General features: G+C 41.5%; 1 protein-coding gene across 2 annotated transcripts in view; it reads right to left on the bottom strand.

The window, feature by feature from the left end:
* Positions 1-21595, bottom strand: part of KIAA2012 (KIAA2012 ortholog) — a 128863-nt gene that overhangs the window by 6997 nt on the left and 100271 nt on the right. For both annotated transcript variants that reach the window (XM_053597487.1, XM_053597488.1), the window contains exons 17-20: positions 6043-6133; positions 3883-4048; positions 2431-2545; positions 888-1213 (exon numbers count right to left, since the gene is read on the bottom strand). In XM_053597487.1, coding sequence (XP_053453462.1) covers positions 888-1213; positions 2431-2545; positions 3883-4048; positions 6043-6133 — 698 coding nt within the window. The remainder of the gene's footprint in view (positions 1-887; positions 1214-2430; positions 2546-3882; positions 4049-6042; positions 6134-21595) is intronic.

Here is a 21595-nt window from a genome sequence, read left to right as displayed (position 1 = left end):
AAGATTCAGCAGAGTGTACCATCTGCATTAGTGAGTTTGAACCATAGTACCATTGTGGCTTAGCTGTGTGGGCATTTGTAGTGTTTAGGGCTACCTTTTTTCTTTTTTTTTTTTTGTACAAGACCTCTAAATATAGTTCATTATCTTCATCTCAATGGAAGAAATAGTGATCTATTCTAACAGCAGAGGAAAATTGGCTGTGTTGGTCTTACTGAGAGATGATGTATCTGTATGGTATTTTTAGTTAATTGCAGGGATTTTCAAGGGTAATTTTCTTTATACTTAGTTTTTCTCTTCAGACTTCTGCATTAGATTCACAGTCCTTGGAACAAAGTGACTTTAACATGAAAAACCACCTTGTAAAAGTACATGTGTGTGTACAAACCGCCTCTGTGTACCACAGAAATGCAGATTAGGAGAAAAGGAATTTCCACAGCCCTTGGTAGGCAAGTGATACATGACTTCCAGCCTAATTGAAGGATATGTGCTTGGCTCTCACAGCTAGTATCTACCTTTCCCTGTAACAAGGAGACCTGTACCTCACAGGTGCTGTGCCCACTTCCTGCTTTATGGGGTGGGTATATCACCTCAGAGGGACTTTGCCACTCTGCATCTTTGATCAGGTCTATCTGGCTTCTTTCTATGGTCAGACCAGTGGTTCTCAACCTGTGGGTCGTGACCCACAGGAACTGTGTATTAAAGGGCCGAGGTATTAGGAAGGTTGAGAACCACTGGGTTGGATGGTTCCAAAGTAGAACAGTAAGACTATTATTAGTGGAGCTGTTTTAGTAACTGCAGTATAATTAGGGGTAGTTTCCCCACTTTTGCAGTTGGCACTGTGTAAGGACACAACGTTATCTGGCCAAGATGAGAAAATCAGACCGTACCTTGGAAGGGTCGTCACAGCTTCTCTCTTCTTCAGATCCCGTGTTGCCAGTGACGGTTATTGTCCGGGAGGGTGATGATCTTCCATCTATAGCAACTTGGCTGTCCTGAGCATCATATTTGGGAGAAAGCCAAGTGTCCTCTACAACAGAATCTGAACGGAAGAAACCTCCGTCTGAGGCATCTTCTGTTTCCTTGGAATTAATGACATCAGGCCCACTCAGCTCTGCTCCTCCTATCTCCAGATTCCTTTCCTTCTGTGTCCTTTTCCTTTTGACTCCTGTTTTTTTTCCTAATTTTTGTTTAGCATTTGAGTCCTTTGACTTTCCTGGGGGAGAATAATTGGGGACAGAGATATAGCTGAGTTAAGTAAATATGATCTCTATACATCCTTTTCAGTAACTTTTAAACTTTAGCATCCAATGGAATCACCTGGGGTGTGGATTCTTGAGTTTCACTCCTAGAATCTGGTTCAGAAGGAATCTTTATTGTAACAAATAGCCCAAGTGTTTTGAGAAGAGTGGTGTACAGACTACCTTTTGAGTAACTGCCTTATCTTACTTGGATCAACTGACATTTAGCAGTCTTACTACTAAGCAAGTTCCATTTCACTCTGACCTTGGGTGGGAGCAAGATTCTCCAGAGGGAACTTGCAGACACAGCTGGAAAAGTCATGCCTTTAGAGTCTGGTTTAGGGTTGCAGCTTTGTATGTAATAGGGAAAGTTTAGTTCTTCTATACTCTAAGGACTCTTCCTCAATTCACCTTTGGGTGCTACAGAGTTTAAAAGGCAAACCTTGAAAAGAGATTTGGCCCAGAATTGTATCTAATGTTGTTTCCAACAGCATTTGATATATTTGGAGGGTCTTCTGAATCTTGTGGGCAGTAAAGGATAACTGAGTTTTAGACTAAAAAAAGTTTTCAGAAGCATAGGAATCTGAGTTCTTTGTAAGGTTCAACATAGGGAACTGAGAATCAGAAAACTGGTAGGTGAGAGGATTATTCAGAGCTGTGGCATCTGTCCCTTCTCAAATGTTCCCATCTACTTGATAACTCTGATTATGATAGAGTTATTAGTTCATAGAGGAAGTGCTAATAGTATGCACTGGGAGTCAAAGAGGAAGGGACAATCCCTGGGTCCACCACTTTACTACCAGATCTGTCTGATCTTATGCACTAAGTCACCCAGCCTCTGTCAGCCTCAAGTGCTACAGGAACATAATAACAGTTACTTCATGGGGATGTGAGGATTTCATGAGATCATATATGCAGTGTTCCTAATATTGTGGGTATTCAGTAATTAGGTACTGTTATTATTACCATTTCTACTCTTGGTGATCACAGGTCTCTGGGCTTCCCAGTTTCCTCTTTCACTGTCTACTAAGATATTGACATGGAGTAAGGCTGCAATACCATCTCAGCTGTGGCAGTCAAGGAGACTCAAAACAGAGGGTTTGTCTTACAGGATCCATGCTGACTCTCCGTACCCCTTCCCAATCCCGGCAAGGAGTCCTCTGGGTTGTTCCTTGCAGGTACGTTCTCTTACCCACAGCAGCCTCTGCTTCTCTGAAGACCTGTCCTCCTCGCTCCCTTTTCTGTGCTTTGATCTTGTCTGTCTTGTTTCTTTTCCTTCCCTTGGCTTTGTCATTCAACTCCCTTTCCTACATGTGACAAAGTAAGGAAAGGGACCATGATATGTGTAGGAAATGGGAAAAAAACAGCGCCCTCTTACTCGCTATGTCAGGTGCCCACACATGGGGAGCAAGGTTATGCTGAACAAGGTGACAGACTGGCTGAGAATGGAATTTGTGTGGGTTCTAAATGAAGCAGAAGAGTGTGTCTTAGTGAATGTGGAGCAGTGAGGAGATTCAAAGGTATAGCCTTTGACTTAAAAAGGCTAAGGGTAGGCTCGGCGCCTGTAGGTTAAGTGGCCAAGGAGCCAGCCACATACACCAGAGCTGGCAGGTTCAAATCCGGGCCTGCCAAACAACAATGACATCCACAACCAAAAAATAGCCGGGCATTGTGTTGGGTGCCTGTAGTCCCAGCTACTTGGAAGGCTGAGGCAAGAAAATCGCTTAAGCCTGGGAGTTGGAGGTTGCTGTGAGCTGTGATGCCAGAGCACTCTACCCAGGGTGACAGCTCGAGGCTCTGTCTCAAACAAACAAACAAAAAAAGGCTAAGAGTAATTTCTCAGGCGAAAAGAGGAAGAAAATACACTATGATCTGCCTTTTTTTTTAGATACTAAATCATGGTCTGCAAAACTGGATCAAAGGAGAGCAGTTTTCACCCTTGATAGATTGGTATTGACATAACTGATCATTAACTGTTTTAAATCAAAGCCAGCTTTATTCACTCTTGCATTGTTTGCTAACTTTCAGAAAACATCAGGCAGGTGACCACAACCATGTCAGTCTTTATCTTTCTTGCTGGGCTGAGCCAATATGGAGTGTCCTTCTAAGAGAAAGAAAATAGCAGAGTGGGACCATGTCTACTTACTTAGTACCTTTGTAGGAATAAGAAAGGGGCATCCTTCACGCCTGTAATCCTAGCACTCTGGGAAGCCCAGGCAGGTGGATTCCCTAAACTTACAGGTTGGAAACCAGCCTGAGCCAGAGCAAGACCCCGTCTCTAAAAATAGCCAGGCATTGTAGCAGGCGCCTGTAGTCCCAGCTACTTGGGAGGCTGAGGCAAGAGAATTACTTGAGCCCAAGAGTTTGAGGTTGCTGTGAGCTGTGACTCCATGGCACTTCACCGAGGGTGACAAAGTGAGACTTTGTCTCAAAAAAGGCGGGGGAGGTTCCCATCCCTTGGGAAGATGCAGCCCAATGCTGAGGTACAGGGCTTGGGGAGTGCACCACTCACTGGACTGCAGCCCCCTCTTACTCGCTATGTCAGGTGCCCACACACGGGGAGCAATCTACACAACCTTATGTGGTATCCTAGATGAGATCCAAGTAGGGCGCTCGCACCAAGCTTTCAGATATTTACACTCACATGACTGATGCTGCCTGATGTCTGCTGGCCCAACAGACTTGGTTCAGCCTTTCCTTCTCTTTCTCTTGGAAAGAAAGATGTATCCACAGCACCCAACTTCTGTGGTGACTCAGGCCTATGTCCTGGAATTTCTCTGTGCAGGTGATGTGCATCATAATTTTCACCCCTTTGAAAAGAGCAAACCAACAGGACTTCACTAAAGAAAAAACTCTGGTGGGAAGGAAGAGAGAAGTGAACAAACCGTGACTGAGCGTCTATTCACTGCAGGCAATGTGTTGGGTACTTGACATACTTAATTCTCTTTTCCTCAACACTTACCTGGATAAGGGAGATTAGAAAGATTTCACCTGTACATCCTAGCACTCTGGGAGGTGGAGGCCAAAGGATCACTTGAGCTCAGGAGCTCAAGACCAAGCCTGAGCAAGAGCAAAACCTCATTTCTACTAAAATTAAAAAAATTAGCCAGGTGCTGTGACGGGTGCCTCTAGTCCCAGCTACTGTGGAGGCTTGAGGCAGGAGGATTGCTTGAATGTAGGAGTTTGGTGTTGCTGTGAGTTAGGCTGACACCATAGCACTCTTCATTATTATTGATAATGAAGAATTAGAAACAGCTCAGTAAGGCAGACTTATGCCCTCTGGGTACAAAGGCCACTAAAAATGAGCCACATGGATTGTAGTAACAGCAGCAGCAGCAACAACTACTTGTGTGCCAGGCCTGGTTCTGGGCATTTTATTTTTTAGCTAAATGAGTATTCTATTTACTGTCCTGTGCTAGCATAGGGCCTTACTGTAGAAACTTGAGAAATATTTGTTGAATGAGGCAAATGGAATTTCCTGTAAATATATTAGCCTTTAAATCTTTCAATGTCACTTTATAAAAACCTATAGGGGAAAAACAAAAGAATAAAAATAAAAAAAAAAAATAAAAAAAAAAAACCTATAGGGGAAGTCTTTAAAATTTAGGGCTAGGAAAATCTTTATTTTCTCCAAGGAACATGTATGCTACAAATGAGAACTACAAACCTAATCATTTTGCTCTTTTTTTTTTTTTTTTTCTTTTTCTTTCATGAATCTCTGTGTCAGGAATCTCCCTGTCAAGTTTGAAATTTAGTCACAGTGACTATAATGACTTTTGTGGAGTGTTTGTGGGTTGTTTTATTTTTGTTCTCCTGATTAAAAATGATTTCCTTTTTATTTTATCTTTTTTGGTGGGGGGTAGTTGTAAGTAGTCTTTGAGCTCAGGACTTCGAGACTGGCCTGGGCAAAAGCAAGACCCCATCTCTATACAAAATAGAAAAATTAGCCAGGCCTTGTAGCAGGTGCTTATAGTCCCAGCTACTCAGGAGGCTGAAACAGGAGAATCTCACCAACCCAGGAGTTTGAAGTTGCTGTAAGTTAGGCTGACACTGTGGCATTCTAGCCTGGGCAACAGAGTGAGACTCTGTCTCAAAAAAAAAAAAAAAAAAAAAACAGAATTTCTCTGATAGCTGCTTCATTCATCCAAGTGGCCTCCCTTTATTGCCAGAGAACACAAAATCTTTTTGACATAAGGGAGAATCCTTACACTAGTGGTAGGTGAGAGTAGGTTATCAAGTCACCACAGCTCATGGGCGCTCACATAGACTATAGTTCCGGATGGGGGCAGAGAGACCATACCACCTGCTACTGCTAAAGGGGTAGGTCAAATCACTGGGCCACGCAGCTGGTCAGTCAGCTCATAGTAAGCACCTAAGTGAGCAGAGTACATAGGAAGCACTCAATACAGGTTAGCAATTATCATTTGTATTGGTACTAGGATTATTATTATTATTTATTTTACTCAGAGTGAATGCTAAGATGAGAAACCAAGGTTGAACTGATAAGACTTCCACTTTCTAGGCAACTCTGTACAGATAATATGGACAAATGGAAGAAGCCATTTCCACACTGTTGAAGTTAACTTCACTCTTTACCCACACAGCCAAAGAACATGGCTTAAGTAGGAACTCATCACAATATAATCCTCCCCAAGAGTCTTTGTTTCTTAGACAACTGTTTAAGTTTGGTTGTCAGAGCTGAGGATTCTTATGTCTCTCAGGAAACAAAACAAAAACTAAATTCATTAAAAGAAAAGCAAAGCAAAGCAGAGAAGTCCAGGCCATTACAACTTTGAACACTTACCCATTTTGCACAGTATCTGCTTCAGGAGTCGGAATGTGCTCAGCCAGGGAAGCACTAAGAGTGCCAACGCTCACACCCCTTGGCTCTGGGTCTGTGAAAACAAGGTATCCTCAATCAGCAAAGGACAACAGGTAATTGTCCCAGGAGGAGATCAGACATGGAAAATTGTCTACCTGATGAGTAGTCAAATGTATGCAAATTAGGACAATGAGGCTTGTGCCTAGAAAATTAGCAGATGCACATGGCAAGTAACACTAAAATTATTATTCAGAGGTCAGGCATGGTGGCTCATGCCTGTAATCTGGGAGGCTGAGGTGGGTAGATTGCTTGAGGTTAGGAGTTTGTGCCCAGCCTGAGCAAGAGAGAGACCCTTCCGGGCGGCGCCTGTGGCTCAGTCGGTAGGGCGCCGGCCCCATATACCGAGGGTGGCGGGCTCAAACCCAGCCCCGGCCAAACTGCAACCAAAAAATGGCCGGGCGTTGTGGCGGGCGCCTGTGGTCCCAGCTACTCGGGAGGCTGAGGCAGGAGAATCCCTTAAGCCCAGGAGTTGGAGATTGCTGTGAGCTGTGTGAGGCCACTGCACTGTACTGAGGGCCATAAAGTGAGACTCTGTCTTTACAAAAAAAAAGAGAGACCCTTCCTCTACTAAAAATAGAAAAACTAAGCAAGACTCTTTCTCTAAAAAAAAAAAAAAAAGCTGGGTGTTGTGGTGGGTGCCTATAGTCCCAGCTATTTGGGAGGCTGAGGCAAGAGAATTGCTTGAGCCCAAGAGTTTAAGGTTGCTGTGAGCTATGATGCCATGGCACTTTACCAAGGGTGTCAAAGTGAGACTCTGACAAAAAAAAAAAAATTGTTTTTTTTCTTAAGATCCCAGTGTGTAAGGGTACATGGCACACCTCTTGGGTAAGCGGCACAACTGCAACTTGTACTTAACTAGTAAAGATTCTAATCTAACTGTTTGCACCCTCATATTAATCTAAAAAAAAAAAAGAAACCCAGTTTGGCTATAACATTGAAAAGCAAATTGATTAAAAAAAAAAAAAATGTTATCCTATGAGGAAGGCTTACACAGGTCACACAGCACTTTTTGGTGGGTTCTCTGAAGACCATACTGGCTTGCATTTTTAGAATGAGAAGAGTCTCTAGACTAAGACTTCGCATTGGTCTAGTCTACCTTTTGTTTTCGTTTTTTTTTTTTTTTTTGCAGTTTTTGGCTGGGGCTGGGTTTGAACCCGCCACCTCTGGCATATGGGGCCGGCGCCCTACTCCTTTGAGCCATAGGCACCACCCCTTTTGTTTTCATTACTTTAAACAATTTTTTGATTATAGAAGATATATTTCAGTGCAGAAAATCTGGAGAACACAAAGAAAGCATACAGAAGAAAACCCTCCACTATTAACACATAACTATTAGAATGACTAAAGTTAGAAAGACTGACTATATTGGCTAGACTGAGAGTTGACAAGGACATGGAGGACCTGAAACTCTTCAACTGCTGGCTGGAATGTAAACTGGTACAGCTATGGAGGAAAACGGTTTGGCAGTTTCTTTTTTCTATTTTTGGCCGGGGCTGGGTTTGAACCTGCCACCTCCCGCATATGGGACCGGCACCCTACTCCTTGAGCCACAGGCGCCGCCCGGTTTGGCAGTTTCTTAAAAAGCTAAATACATACACATGTATAATCTACTTGTAGGTATTTTATCCAAGAGAAATGAAAGCATATGTTCATACAAAGACCTGCACGGAAATAGCAGCTTTATTTGTAATACTTGGAAATGACCCATCCCCTATAATCCCAGCATTCTGGGACACCAAGGCAGGTTGATTGGTTGAGCTCAAGAGTTCAAGTACCAGCTTGAGAAGAGTGAGACTCCATTTCTACTAAAAATAGAAAAACTAGCTGGGCGTGATGGCAGGCGCTTGTAGTCTCAGCTACTTGGGAGGCTGAGGCAGGAGGACCTCTTGAGCCCTAGACTTTGAGGTTTCTGTGAGCTACAATGGTACCATGGCACTCTACCCAAGGCGACAGAGTGAGCTTCTGTCTCAGGAAAAAAGAAAATAAAGCCTCACAAAAAAATACCTGACATATCACAAATGCAGAATACAAATGTCTACATACAATAACTAAGAAAATGCCATGAAGGCTATGTTGAACAGTTTGATGAGAATATTTCAGATTGTATATGAAACCAGCACATTGTACCCCTTGATTGCACTAATGTACACAGCTATGATTTAACAATAATTAAAAAAAAAAGAATAAACAAACTGGAGTATACTGTCCTATCAGTAAAAATGATAAAGAATTGATATACTCAACATGGATGAATCTCTAATTATGTTGAGTGAAAGAAATTAGACAAAAAATACATATGGTGTGATTCCATTTATACAAAATTCTAGAAAACGCAAACTAATTTATAGTGACAGAAAGCAGATCATTGGTTGTCTGAGGATGGAGGAAGCTACAGTCAGGAAGGCATAAGGAAAGTTTTGGAGTTGATGAATGTTTTATCTTGATTATGGTGATGGTTTCATGGGTATATACATATATCAAAACGTATCTAATTGTACAGATTAAAAAAGTACATTTTATTATATGTCAATTATCCCATCATGAAGTTGCTTAAAAAAACTTAGCAAGAAATATGTTAATGCATATACAGTACACAAAACAGTCCATCACATGGCAAAACAAACAACAATAAAAAAACCTCACCACACTCACTCTACCCACATAAAGCTACCGCAAATATTTTGGTATATTTACTTTCATGGACTCATATTTTCATAGTGTTAATTAAATAGTGTATATTCAATTTTTTTTACATTTACTTCATCAATTTTATTCCTTTAACTTTCCCTTTTAATTCTTTTTTTAAAATTATTTTTTATTAAATCATAACTTTGTACATTGATGCATTCATTTATGGGGTTCAGGGTACTGCTTCAATATACAATGTGAAATGCTTACATTGAACTAGCTAACATGTCCATCACAATTATACTCATTTCTTAATAGTTTTGAAATGTACCATTATATCATACAAATTAGGTGAGGTCCCCCAAATACCCTCCCTCTTCCCATATCCCCCCCCCTCCCCTCTCTCTTCTCTTCCCTTCTACTTTCTGGACTATAGATATGTTTTGCCATTTGTATGAGTGTGTAGGTGGTTATATATTGATTTCATAGTAGTATTGAGTACATTGGATACTTTTTTTCCCCATTCTTGAGATACTTTACTAAGAAGAATATGTTCCAGCTCCATCCAGGTAAACATAAAAGATGTGAAGTCTCCATCTTTTTTATGGCTGCATAGTATTCCATGGTGTACATATACCACAATTTGTCAATCCATTTATGGGTTGATGGGCACTTGGGCTGTTTCCATGTCTTGGCTATTATGAATTGGGCTGCAATAAACATTCTGGTGCAAATGTCTTTGTTGTAAAATGATTTTTGATCATCTGGGTATATACCTAGTAGAGGAATTGCAGGATTGAACTGTATGTCTACTTTTAGTCCCTTGAGTGTTCTCCAAACTTCTTTCCAAAAAGGTCGTATTAGCTTGCATTCCCACCAGCAGTGTAGAAGTGTTCCCTTCTCTCCACATCCATGCCAACATCTGTAGTTTTGGGATTTTATGATGTGGGCTAACCTTACTAGAGTTAGATGATATCTCAAAGTGGTTTTGATTTGTATTTCTCTGATGATTAAGGATGATGAGCATTTTTTCATGTGTTTGTAGGCCATGCCCCTGTCTTCATCAGAGGAGTTTCTGTTCAAGTCTCTTGCCCACATAGGAATGGGGTTATTGATTAGTTTAAGTTCTCTGTAGGTTCTAGTTATCAGAACTTTGTTGGAAGCATAACAGGCAAAAATCTCCCTTTCCGAAGGTTCTCTGCTTTACTTACTGTGCTCTTGGCTTTGCAAAAGCTTTTCAGTTTGATCAGATCCCAGTAAGGTATTTTTGGTGTTGTTTCAATTGCCTGGGGGGTCCTCCTCATAAAATATTTTCCCAGGCCAATTTCTTCAAGTGTTTTCTCTGCACTCTCTTCTAGTATTTTTATAGTTTCATGTCTTAAGTTTAAATCTTTTATCCAGTGAGAATCAATTTTTGTTAATGGTGAAAGGTGGGGGTCCAGTTTCAATCTTCTACAGGTTGCCAGCCAGTTCACCCAGCACCATTTGTTAAATAGGGAGTCTTTCCCCTACTGAATATTTTTGATAGAGCAAATGATGATAAGTAGCTGGGTTCATCTCTTGGTTCTCTATTCTGTTCCATAAATCTGCCGCTCTTTTTTTTGTGCCAGTACCATGCTGTTTTGCTCACTATAGATTTATAGTATAGCCTGAGGTCTGGTAATGTGATACCTCCTGATTTGTTCTTATTTCTGAGTAATGCATTTGCTATTTGAGGTTTTTTTCTGATTCCATATAAAACGAAGTACTATTTTTTCAAGTTCTTTAAAGTATGACAATAGTGTTTTAATAGGGATTGCATTAAATCTGTATATTGCTTTGGGTAGTATGGACATGTTAACAATGTTGATTCTTCCCAGTCATGAGCATGGTATGTTTTTCCATTTGTTAACATCTTCAGCTATTTATTTTCCCAGAGTTTCATAGTTCTCCTTATAGAGATCTTTCACGTCCTTTGTTAGATAAATTCCCAGATACTTCATCTTCTTGGCACTGTTGTAAAAGGAATAGAGTCCTTAATTGATTCTTCAGCTTCATTATTGTTGGTGTATATAAAAGCTATTGACTTGTAAGTATTGATTTTGTATCCTGAGACACTGCTGTATTCCTTGATCACTTCTAAGAGTTTTGAAGTTGAGTCCCTGGGATTTTCCAGGTATAGGATCATATCATCAGTGAAGAGTGAGAATTTGATCTCCTCTGACTCTATTTGCATACCCTTGTTTGCCTTCTCTTGCCTGATTCCTATGGCTAAGACTTCCATTACTATGTTGAATAGCAGTGGAGACAGTGGGCATCCTTGCCTCATTCCTGATCTGAGTGGAAATGTTTTCAATTTTACACCATTCAATATGATATTGGCTATAGGTTTGCTGTAGATGGCCTCTATTAGTTTAAGAAATGTCCCTTCTATGCCTAATTTCTTAAGAATTCTGATCATGAAAGGATGCTGGATATTATCAAAGGCTTTTTCCGTGTCAATGAAGAGAATCATATAGTCTTTGTTTTTTGTTTTATTGATGTGATGTATTATATTTATAGATTTGCGTATGTTGAACCAACCCTGTAACCCTGGAATAAAACCAACTTGCCCATGGTGTATAATTTTTTTGATGTGTTATTGAATTCTGTTTGCTAAGATCTTATTGAATATTTTGCATTTTGCATTAATGATATTGGTCTATAATTTTCTTTCTTTGTTGGGTCCTTTCCTGGTTTGGGTATCAGGGTGATATTTGCTTCACAGAATGTGTTGGGAAGTATTCCTTCTTTTTCTATGCTTTGGAAAAGGTTGTATGATATAGGTACTAGTTCCTCTTGAAAGGTTTGATAGAATTTGGATGTGAAGCCATCTGGTCCTGGACTTTTTTTGGGAGACTTTGTATTGTTGATCCTATTTCAGTGGTTGATATAGGTCTATTCAAGATTTCTAATTCTTTCAGGTTGAGTCTAGGAAGGTGGAGTGCTTCCAGGTGTTGGTCTATTTCCTTCAGATTTTCATATTTCTGGGAATAGAGATTTTTGTAGTAATCATTGACCATTTTTTGAATTTCTGAAGTGTCTGTTATTTCTCCTTTATCATTTCTTTCTTTCTTTTTTTTTTTTTTTTTACTAGCATCTATACTTTATTCAGATTTCTTCAATGTTTCTCTAATATCTTTTTTTCTGTCCCAAGATCTGGCATGACATTTAATTACCAACCTTGTTAAGCAATCGTTTCTCAGACTTGTCTTGTTCCTTTATCATTTCTGATAGATGATATTAGAGATTTTACTTTTCTATTTCTGGTTAGGTTAGCCAAAGGTTTATCAATTTTGTTAATCTTTTAAAAAAACCAACCTTTTGTTCATCTTCTGAATGATTCTTTTGTTTTCAATTCATTTAATTCTTCCCTAATTTTGGTTATTTCTTTTCTTCTGCTGGGTTTGGGGTTGCAATGTTCTTCCTTTTCCAGTTGCTTGAGATGATCCATTAAGTTATTGGCTTCCTCTCTTTCTCTTTTCTTGACGAAGGCTTCCAATGCTATAAATTTCTCTCTAAGGACTTCCTTTGCAGTATCCCACAGGTTTTGATAATTTGTGTCTTCATTATCATTTTGTTCCAAAAATTTGGTGATTTCCCTTTTTTTTGGTGATTTCTTTCTTAATCTTGTCTTTGACCTAGCTATTATTCAGACTAAGATTATTTATCTTCCATGACTTTGAGTATGAAGATTCCTGTTGCTGTTGAGTTCAACTTTTATTCCATGGTGGTCTGAGAAGATACAAGGAATAATTTCTACATTTTAAAATTTTCTGAGGTTAGACTTGTGTCCTAGGATATGATCTATTTTGGAGGATGACCCATGGGCTGATGAGAAGAATGCATTTTCAGTTTTATTAGGGTGAAATGTTCTGTAGAGGTGTGTAAAATCTATTTGTTCCAGGGTCAGGTTTAAGTCTAATATTTCTTTGTTTAGTTTCTTCTTGGAGGATGTATCCAAAACTGTCAAAAGGGTGTTAAAATCTCCAACTATTGGGTGGCGCCTGTGACTCAGTGAGTAGGGCGCCGGCCCCATATGCCGAGGGTGGCGGGTTCGGACCCAGCCCCGGCCAAACTGCAACAGAAAAATAGCCAGGCGTTGTGGCGGGTGCCTGTAGTCCCAGCTGCTCGGGAGGCTGAGGCAGGAGAATCGCGTAAGCCCAAGAGTTGGAGGTTGCTGTGAGCCGTGTGATGCCACGGCACTCTACCCGAGGGCGGTACAGTGAGACTCTGTCTCTACAAAAAAAAAAAAAAAAATCTCCAACTATTATAGTGCAGGAAGATATCAAGTTGTTCATATTCATTAGGGTCTGCTTTATGAATTGAGGAGCATTCTGGTAGGGTGCATAAATGTTATTATCAAAATCTCTTTGTGTTGAGTGTTTCCCTTGACAAATATAGTGACCTTATCTTTCTTTATCTTTGTTGGTTTAAAGCCAATTGTATCTGCTACTAAAATTGCAACCCCTGCTTTTTTTTGGTTTCCCTTTGCCTGTATTATACAAGTCCATCCCTTCATCCTGAGTCTATTTTTATCCTTCAAAGTAAGGTGAGATTCTTGTATATAGCAGATATCTGGTCTGAGTTTATGTATCCAGTCAGCCAGCCTGTGCCTCTTTAGAGGACAATTTAAACCATTCACATTAATTGAGAGACTTGATAAGCCTGGTTGTGTTTTGGTTTTGGGTGTCATGATTTTCAGATATCCAGTGGACATTTTTAATCCTTTCACCACTGTGGAAGTTGGGCTTTATTCAAAAATTTCTGGGTGAGTTTACTTTGGAGGTAGAGCATTGTGGTGGTCATTGTGGAGGATGGGTCTGAGAATATCCTGGAGAGCTGGTTTAGTTATGGCAAATTTCTTCAACATATCTAAGTCATTAAAGTATTTGATTTCTCCATCAAAATGAAACTCACTTTAGCTGGATACAGGATCCTGGGCTAGAAGTTGTTTTATTTTAGGAGATTGAAGGTTGATGACCATCTTCTTCTGGCTTGAAATGTTTCAGCTGAGAGATCTGCAGTCATTTTGATATTTCTACCTTTGTAGGTGATGCTTTTCTTACATCTGGCTGCTTGCAGAATTTTCTCCTTTGTCTTAACTTTGGCAAAGTTAATCACAATGTATCTAGGTGATGCTTTATTTGGATTGAGTCTTGCTGGGGTTCTGAAACTGTCTGCTATCTGAAGTTCTATATCTCTTGCAATGCTTGGGAAATTCTCCTCCAAAATCTCTTGGAGTAGAGCATTTGCACCTTTAGGATCATCCTCTTCTCCTTTGGGAATTCCTATAAGATGAATGTTTGAACTTTTGGAGTGATCCCACAACTCTCTCAGAGAGTGATCAGTTTTTGCTCTCCATTTGTCTGCCTCTTTGAGTGTTTGGGAACGTTCAAAAGCTTTGTCTTCAGTTTCAGAGATCCTTTCTTCTGCCTGGTCAACTCTGTTACTGAGGGATTCTACTGTAGTTTGGAAAACGAAACTTTTTCATTTCCTTGAGCTCTGCTATCTCCTTTCTCATTATGTCCATATCTTGGGTGACTTGGGCTTTGAATTCATTAATTTCTTGAGACAACTTTAGAAGTACTCTATCTTTTCTTCCATTCTATTTACCTTATTTGCCATCCATATTCTGAATTTGACTTCTGACATTGCTGCCATTTGTCTATGCATGGCATCTTCAGTTGTATCTCCCTTGTCATTTCTTTGGGGGGGGTGGTGATCTACTCTGGTCATTTATGTTGCCAGAATGCTTCTGTTGGGTCCACACTATGTTTATTTTCCACTGTTTGGTTATTAGAACTGGTAGGGTGAGACTGAATTGGGGTTCCCAGGTAGTAGAGATAGCCCCTTACCAAAGCACTAGGCCTTGTAATTGTGGCTTATCTCCTATAACCTTACAAAGGCCCCTTTCAGAGTTTTAGCCAGAGACTCTGAGGACCTACTTGGTGAGATAGCGCAAGCTTGCTCTGTTTTGATATCAGCCAACCTCTACCCTATCCTAAGAAACCACAGTATTAGGTTTAAATCTCTACTGTGAAGAGATACAAACAGCTGTGGCACCCAGGCCCCTCCCTTCAGTTCTTTTCTACAGAACTTCAAAGGTCAACCTCAGAATGTCCCCAGGTGGACAGCCCCAGACACAGGTTCCAGCCAATTTGCCTCAGGCAGTGCAAACCCTGCCCAGCAGAGAGGTATTCAAAGGTCTCCAACAGCACAATTGGAGCCAGGGATCCACTCCTGCCCACCAGACTCAGTCCACACTGTTGTCCGCTTCTCTGCTCACAGGCCCAGCTGGAGCCGGGGCCACACCCCCACCCACCGGTCTCAGTCCACATACAGCTAGCCTCTGCTTGCCAGACCAGTTGGAGTCAGGGGACCATGCCCCTACCTGCCAGTCTCAGTCCACTGCCTGGCAAGCCTCTGTTCACAGGCTCTGTTGAAGTTAGGGCACTGGGCCCCGCCCTCCAGTCTCAGTCCACACACAGCTAGCCTCTACTTGCCAGACCAGTTGGAGTCAGGGGACCACGCCCCCACCTGCTAGTCTCAGTTCACTGCCTGGCAAGCTTCTGTTGGCAGGCTCTGTTAGAGTCAGGGTACCGCACTCCACTGGCAATTCTTAGTCCTCACCTGGTAAACCTCTACTCACCAGCCTCTCTGGAGACAGTGGATCACGCCCTAGCCCTCAGGTCTTGGTTCACACCCAGTAAGCCACTGCTCGAGGGTTCTGTTAGAATCCCGGACCACTCCCTTGCTCTCAGGTCACAGTCCATGCCTATCAAGCCTTTGCTTGCAGGCCCAGCAGTGGCTGGGGACCAGCCCTGCCTGCCAAATTCAGTTCACACGGGGCAACCACTCTCCTGTTGTGGGTGCTGTCAGAGCTGGGGGTTCTGCACCTTGTCTCTCCAGACATAGCCCAAACAGAGGGTCAACACTACCATTGGCCGGGCATAGTCATAACCAGGGGACTGCCCCTTCTCCCGCCAAGTGTCCCTTTCTTCCCACACCCTCTTTCTTCCCTGTTAGTCACAAATTCCGTCCTGATGGTTGGTGGACCACACTATGCCCAGTTCTCTCAGGACAAGACCAAACACTCTGTGCTCTGCAGGGGGCAGAACTTCAGGTGGCCATGCGAGGGGGAAAGGGTGGACAGGGAGTTTGGGCTTGTGGGGGAAAATATCTGTTCAATTTTATGCCTGGTGGGGTAGTGTCTAGGTTCATAAGTGGGACCTCTTTGGAGAAGGAGACCTGGAGTTTAACAGCTCTCTTCAGCAAGGTAAAATGAGAGGTCTTTTGTTCCCTGCTCCTTTGCAGATAGCCTGCAGCAGGCCCCCTGCATGGGGGAGGGGTCTCCCATCCTCTAGTCCAGGGGTCCTCAAACTACGCCCGCGGGCCACATGAGGTGGTGTGATTGTATTTGTTCCTGTTGTGTTTTTTTTTTACTTCAAAATAAGATATGTGCAGTGTGCACAGGAATTTGTTCACAGTTTTTTTTTTTTAAACTATAGTCTGGCCCTCCAACGGTCTGAGGGACAGTGAATTGACCCCCTGTTTAAAAAGTTTGAGGATGCCTGCTCTAGTCGATAGGCTTTGTACCTGTAATTTGGTTTCTTGAATGTTCTTCCTTGGAGTTACAGCTTGCCTAACTTCTTTCTTGGCTCAGCTCCCTGTCTTTGGCATCATAGAATCCAATTCTGTCCAGTTTTTCTTCCTCTGCTCAGGAGCCTCTGCCAAGGGTTGCTACCAGTCAGCCATCTTCTCAGAATTTCCTAATTTTTTTCCCCTCGGTAGAGTGCATCATAGCTCACAGCAATCTCAAACTCTTGGGCTTAAGCAATTCTCTTGCCTGAGCCTCCCAAGTAGCTGGGACTGTAGGCGCCCACCACAATGCCTGGCTATTTTTTTGTTGTAGTTGTTTTTATTGTTGTTTGGCAGGCCTGGGCTGGGTTCAAACCCACCAGCCCAGGTGTATATGGCTGGCGCCCTAGCCACTGAGCTACAGGCGGCAAGCCTGTATATTCAATTTTAATCTGCTTCTATATTAGCATTTTTCCATATAACTAAATATTCTGAAAAATGATTTTAATATGATGGTGCTTGAATGTTGACAGCAGCACAATTCACAATCACAAAGATGTGGAAACAACCTAAGTGCCCACCCACACATGAATGGATTAATAAAATTATGGAGTACTACTCAGCCATTAAAATATATGGCCATCAGGTGGTGCCTGTGGCTCAAAGGAGTAGGGCACCGGCCCCATATGCCAGAGGTGGCGGGTTCAAACCCAGCTCTGGCCAAAAACTGCAAAAAAGAAAAAAAAAATATGGCCATGTAGTATCTTTTTAGACAACATGGAGGGAACTGGGGACCATTCATTCTCTAAGTGAAATATCACAAGAATGGAGAAACAAACACATGGACTTAATACCAAACACATGGACTTGATTGACTTAATCAACACTTGAGTGCACATGTGGAAGTAAATATCAATGAAAATCAAGCTGGGGGCCCGGCGTAGTGGCTCATGCCTGTAATCCTAGCACTCTGGGAGGCTGAGGTGGGTGGATTGCTGAGCAAGAGCGAGACCCCCATCTCTACTAAAAACAGGAAAAACTAAGGCCAAAGGATGGCTTAAGCCTAAGAGTTAGAGTTTGCTGTGAGCTATGATGATGCCATGGCATTCTACCAAAGATGACAGCTTACGACTCTGTCTCAAAAAAAGAAAAGAAAAGAAAATCAAGCTGGGGTGAGGAGGAGGGGATGGGTGAATTCACACCTATTAGGTATAGTGCACACTATGGCACGCTTACCTGTATAACTTTGACTCAATCTGTATAAAAGCAAAGTATGTAAACAAAACATATGCACCCCTTAATATTCTGAAATTTGAAAAAACGATTTTATTTATTTATTTACTTATTGAAACAGAGTCTCACTTTCTTGCCCCTGGTAGAGTGCCATGACATCATAGTGTACAGCAACCTCAAACTCCTGGGCTCAAGTGATCCTCTTGCCTCAGCCTCCTAAGTAGCTGGGACTACAGGCACCTGCCATAATGCTCAGCTAGTTTTAGAGATGGGGTCACAGGCTGTTCTTGAACTCGTGAGCTCAAGCAATTCACTGCCTTGGCCTCCCAGAGTGCTGGGATTACAGGCATGAGCCACTAAGCCTGGCCAAAAAATTATTTTAATGACATCATATAGATATGTCATAATTGACTTAATCAACCATGTAATTAAAAAAAATTTATATTGCACCTTGGCGCCTGTAGCACGGTGGTTATGGCACCGGCCACATACACCGTGGGTGGCGGGTTCAAACCCAGCCTGGGTCATTGAGGTTGCTGTGAGCTGTGATGCCACAGCACTCTACCAAGGGAGATATAGTGAGACTCTGTGTCAAAAAAAAATTGTTTGTGATTTTTTATAACTATAAAGAACTTTACGTAGAATACCCTTAAAAGGAATGTTTTTGATTATTAAAAAATTGAGTCTTTGTCCACATCTATGGTTATTAAAAGTGTATAGTCTTTTCTTTTTATTTTTTGAGACAGAGTTTTTGCTCTGATGCCCAGGCTAGACTGCACTGGTATCATCATAATTCACTGAAACCTCAGAATCCTGGGCTCAAGAGATCTTTCTGCCTCAGCCTCCCAAATTATTAAGATGATAGGTGTGAATCATCAAGCCATCACACCTGGCCAGGATGTATGGTCTTTAAGGCACAATGCCTACTGCCAAATTGTTATCCAGAAAATTTGTACCAATTTATACTCCAAGAAAATGGTCATTCATTCTTTCATTTATCAAATATTAATTTATTAAATATTTATGGCACATTTATTATATATTTATTAAATATTTATGGCAGGCCAGGTATTGTGCTAGGGGCTGTGATTATAATGGTGAGTAAGATGGACACTGATGCTCATCTAGGGAGCTTACTTCTAGTGGGGAAGATAGATACTAAAACAAAAAAATCCTAAAAACAAAAAACTTTTTGAAAGGAAGACTCTAACACTTAATCCCTGTCTTTCTCCCTGTTTGAGCAGTAGATTCTTGCATGAATTAATTTCTCCCCAATTATTTTATGTGAAGGTGTTACACATTTAAAGAACAATTTGAAAAGAAAAAGTTCACCCGTCATCCCACCAGCATCATTCCCTTAATACTACAGAGTTAATCAATTTCTCAATATTCTTGACTGTGTTCTCCCCACCCTCCAAAGCTCTTTGCAGCTTGCGTTCTCCCCACCACTTCCGAATATTCAGGGCTGTGTCCATTGTCTCACCTGTCTACCTCCATACTTAGGAGGTGGGACAAAAATTGTTAATGTACAAGGTGGTTGAGGTAATTGGAAAGATTGATTGGAGCTGCTTTTTGTAATTTCTTTTGTCTTGGAGATTGTAACAATAACAGAAAGCGGGAGCTGACTTAAGTTTTCCTGACAAGGGGAGTGCTGTGTTTTTCTTTACTAACAGCGCAGCTCAGGGGCGGCGCCTGTGGCTCAGTGAGTAGGGCGCCGGTCCCCTATTCCGAGGGTGGCGGATTCGAACCCTGCCCCGGCCAAAATGCAACAAAAAAATAGCCGGGCGTTGTGGCGGGCGCCTGTAGCCCCAGCTACTCAGGAGGTTGAAGCACGAGAATCGCCTAAGCCCAAGAGCTGGAGGTTGCTGTGAGCTGTGACACCACAGCACTCTACCTCTACGGAGGGCGATAAAGTGAGACCCTGTCTCTAAAGAAAGAAAATAAAAAAGGCAAGGCAGCGCAGGAAAAATTGCCTCTTAGAAGACCTTCACAGCTCTTCACAACTGTTTTTGAACTTGGGGGACAGGGCATGATATGACCAGCAGAGGGCGCGTTTGGATTGACCAAAAACTGAGGGTCCGCATTGGTGTAATTAAACTACTTTGATTATGATTATTATTGAAACCTTTTTCAGTTTTGGGATGTAGGCGATAGGTAATTTTATTTTCCTCCTAGACCTGGTACTTAGGAAGCATTGGAACAAACCAAGTCAGTATTTTAAATACTAACAACTTTTTTTTTTTCTTTTTTTGAGACATAGTCTCACTCAGTTAACTCTGGGTACAGTGCTTTGGTGTCACAGCGCACAGCAACCTCAAACTCTTGGGACCAAGCGACTCTCCTGCCTTAGTCTCCCAAGTAGCCGGGACCACAGGCGCCTGCCACAATGCCCGGTTGTCATTGTTGTTTGGCTGTCCCCGGCTGGATTCGAACCCGCCAGCTCCACTGTACGTGGCTGGCGCCCTAGCCACTGGGCTACAGGCGCCAAGCCAATACTAACAACTTTTAACTGCTTACAAAGTAATCTATAAAATATCTTAAGGATAGAAAATATGCTGTATAATCCTTACTCAGTTTACCACTTAGTTTTGTGAAGTTTTCATGTTGTCATACTTGATTCACATTTTTTCTAAAGAAAACATTTAAATTGTAGTTCAAAACTTCATATTACATATCGCTATGGTTTGAGTGTTTTTGTCTCCTTCATAACTTCTGCCTTGGACACGATATGCAATGCAACAGTGTTGGGAGGTGGAGCCTAATGGGAAGTGTTTAGGTCCTGAGGCTCCAGTGGCAGGTGCCTGCAGTCCTACCTTCTTAGGAAGCTAATGTGGGAGAGGATTGCTTGAGCCCAGGAGTTGATACCTTGTCACCCCACCTTCCTCCCTCTGCCCCTGCCATAAAAGGAAAAGGGCTTGTGGGAATGGTTTCACTCTCTCTTTGCCCTTCTGCCTTCTGCCATTAGACTACACTGTAGAAAAATTGTACTTTGATCTTGGGTTTCTCAGTCTCCAGAAATATAAGAGAATAAGTTTCTGTTCTTTGGAAATTAACCAGTCTCAGGTATTTCGTTATAGCAGCACAAAATGAATTAAGACACACACAGTGTCCTATTTCCCTTACTCTCTTCCCAGAGATAATCGATCTCTTTAATTTGGTATTTATCAGTCCTCATACAGATTTTTATATCTTTACCACACATTAAGTGTGCCCATAAGCAACATATAGTATTATTTTACATATAAAAAGTTATATACATAGCATCTTTTATATAACTTTTGAAAATTGCTTTATTTTGCTTGATATGTTAAGATTAATCCATTTTAATACATAGAGTTTTCATTTAAGCTTCTTTACAGAATTCTATTGTATAAATATATGATGCTTTTTTTTTTTTTTTGGTTTTTGGTTTTTGGCCGGGGCTAGGTTTGAACCCGCCACCTCCGGCATATGGGACCGGCGCCCTACTCCTTAAGCCACAGGCGCCGCCCATGATGCTTTTTTTAATCCATTTTACTGTCAATGCCCATTTTGACTATTTCCAATTTTTTTACATTACATACAATGCTGCAATCAACTTTTGTAGGTGAATCACTGTTTATACATAAAACACCTTTTCTAAGGTATGTCTGGGAATAAAATTGTTGGATTGTTGGGTATATGCATCTTCAATTTATTGTATATTTCCAAATTTTATTGGCTAGTGTCACTTGGTTTGGGGTGCTATAACAAAACACCATAAACTGGGTGGCTTATAAATAATAGAAATTTATTTCTCACAGTTTCAAAGATTGGGAAGTCTAAGATCAAGGTGCTGGAAGTTTCAGTGTCTAGTGAGGGCTTACTTTCTGCTTCATAGAGGGCTCCTTCATGCTGTATTCTTACATGGTGGAAGTGGCAGGGCAGCTCTCCAGAGCCGCCCCTATAAAGGCACTAATCCCTTTCATGGGGACTCTGCTCTCATAACCTAATCTCCACCCGAAGTTCCCACCTCCTAATACTGTTACAGTGGTGG

The sequence above is a fragment of the Nycticebus coucang genome, chromosome 7 (assembly GCF_027406575.1).
Source record: "Nycticebus coucang isolate mNycCou1 chromosome 7, mNycCou1.pri, whole genome shotgun sequence".
NCBI classification, from domain to species: domain Eukaryota; kingdom Metazoa; phylum Chordata; class Mammalia; order Primates; family Lorisidae; genus Nycticebus; species Nycticebus coucang.
Note: the sequence above shows the minus strand (reverse complement) of the source record. Positions and strands in the feature narration are given on the sequence as shown.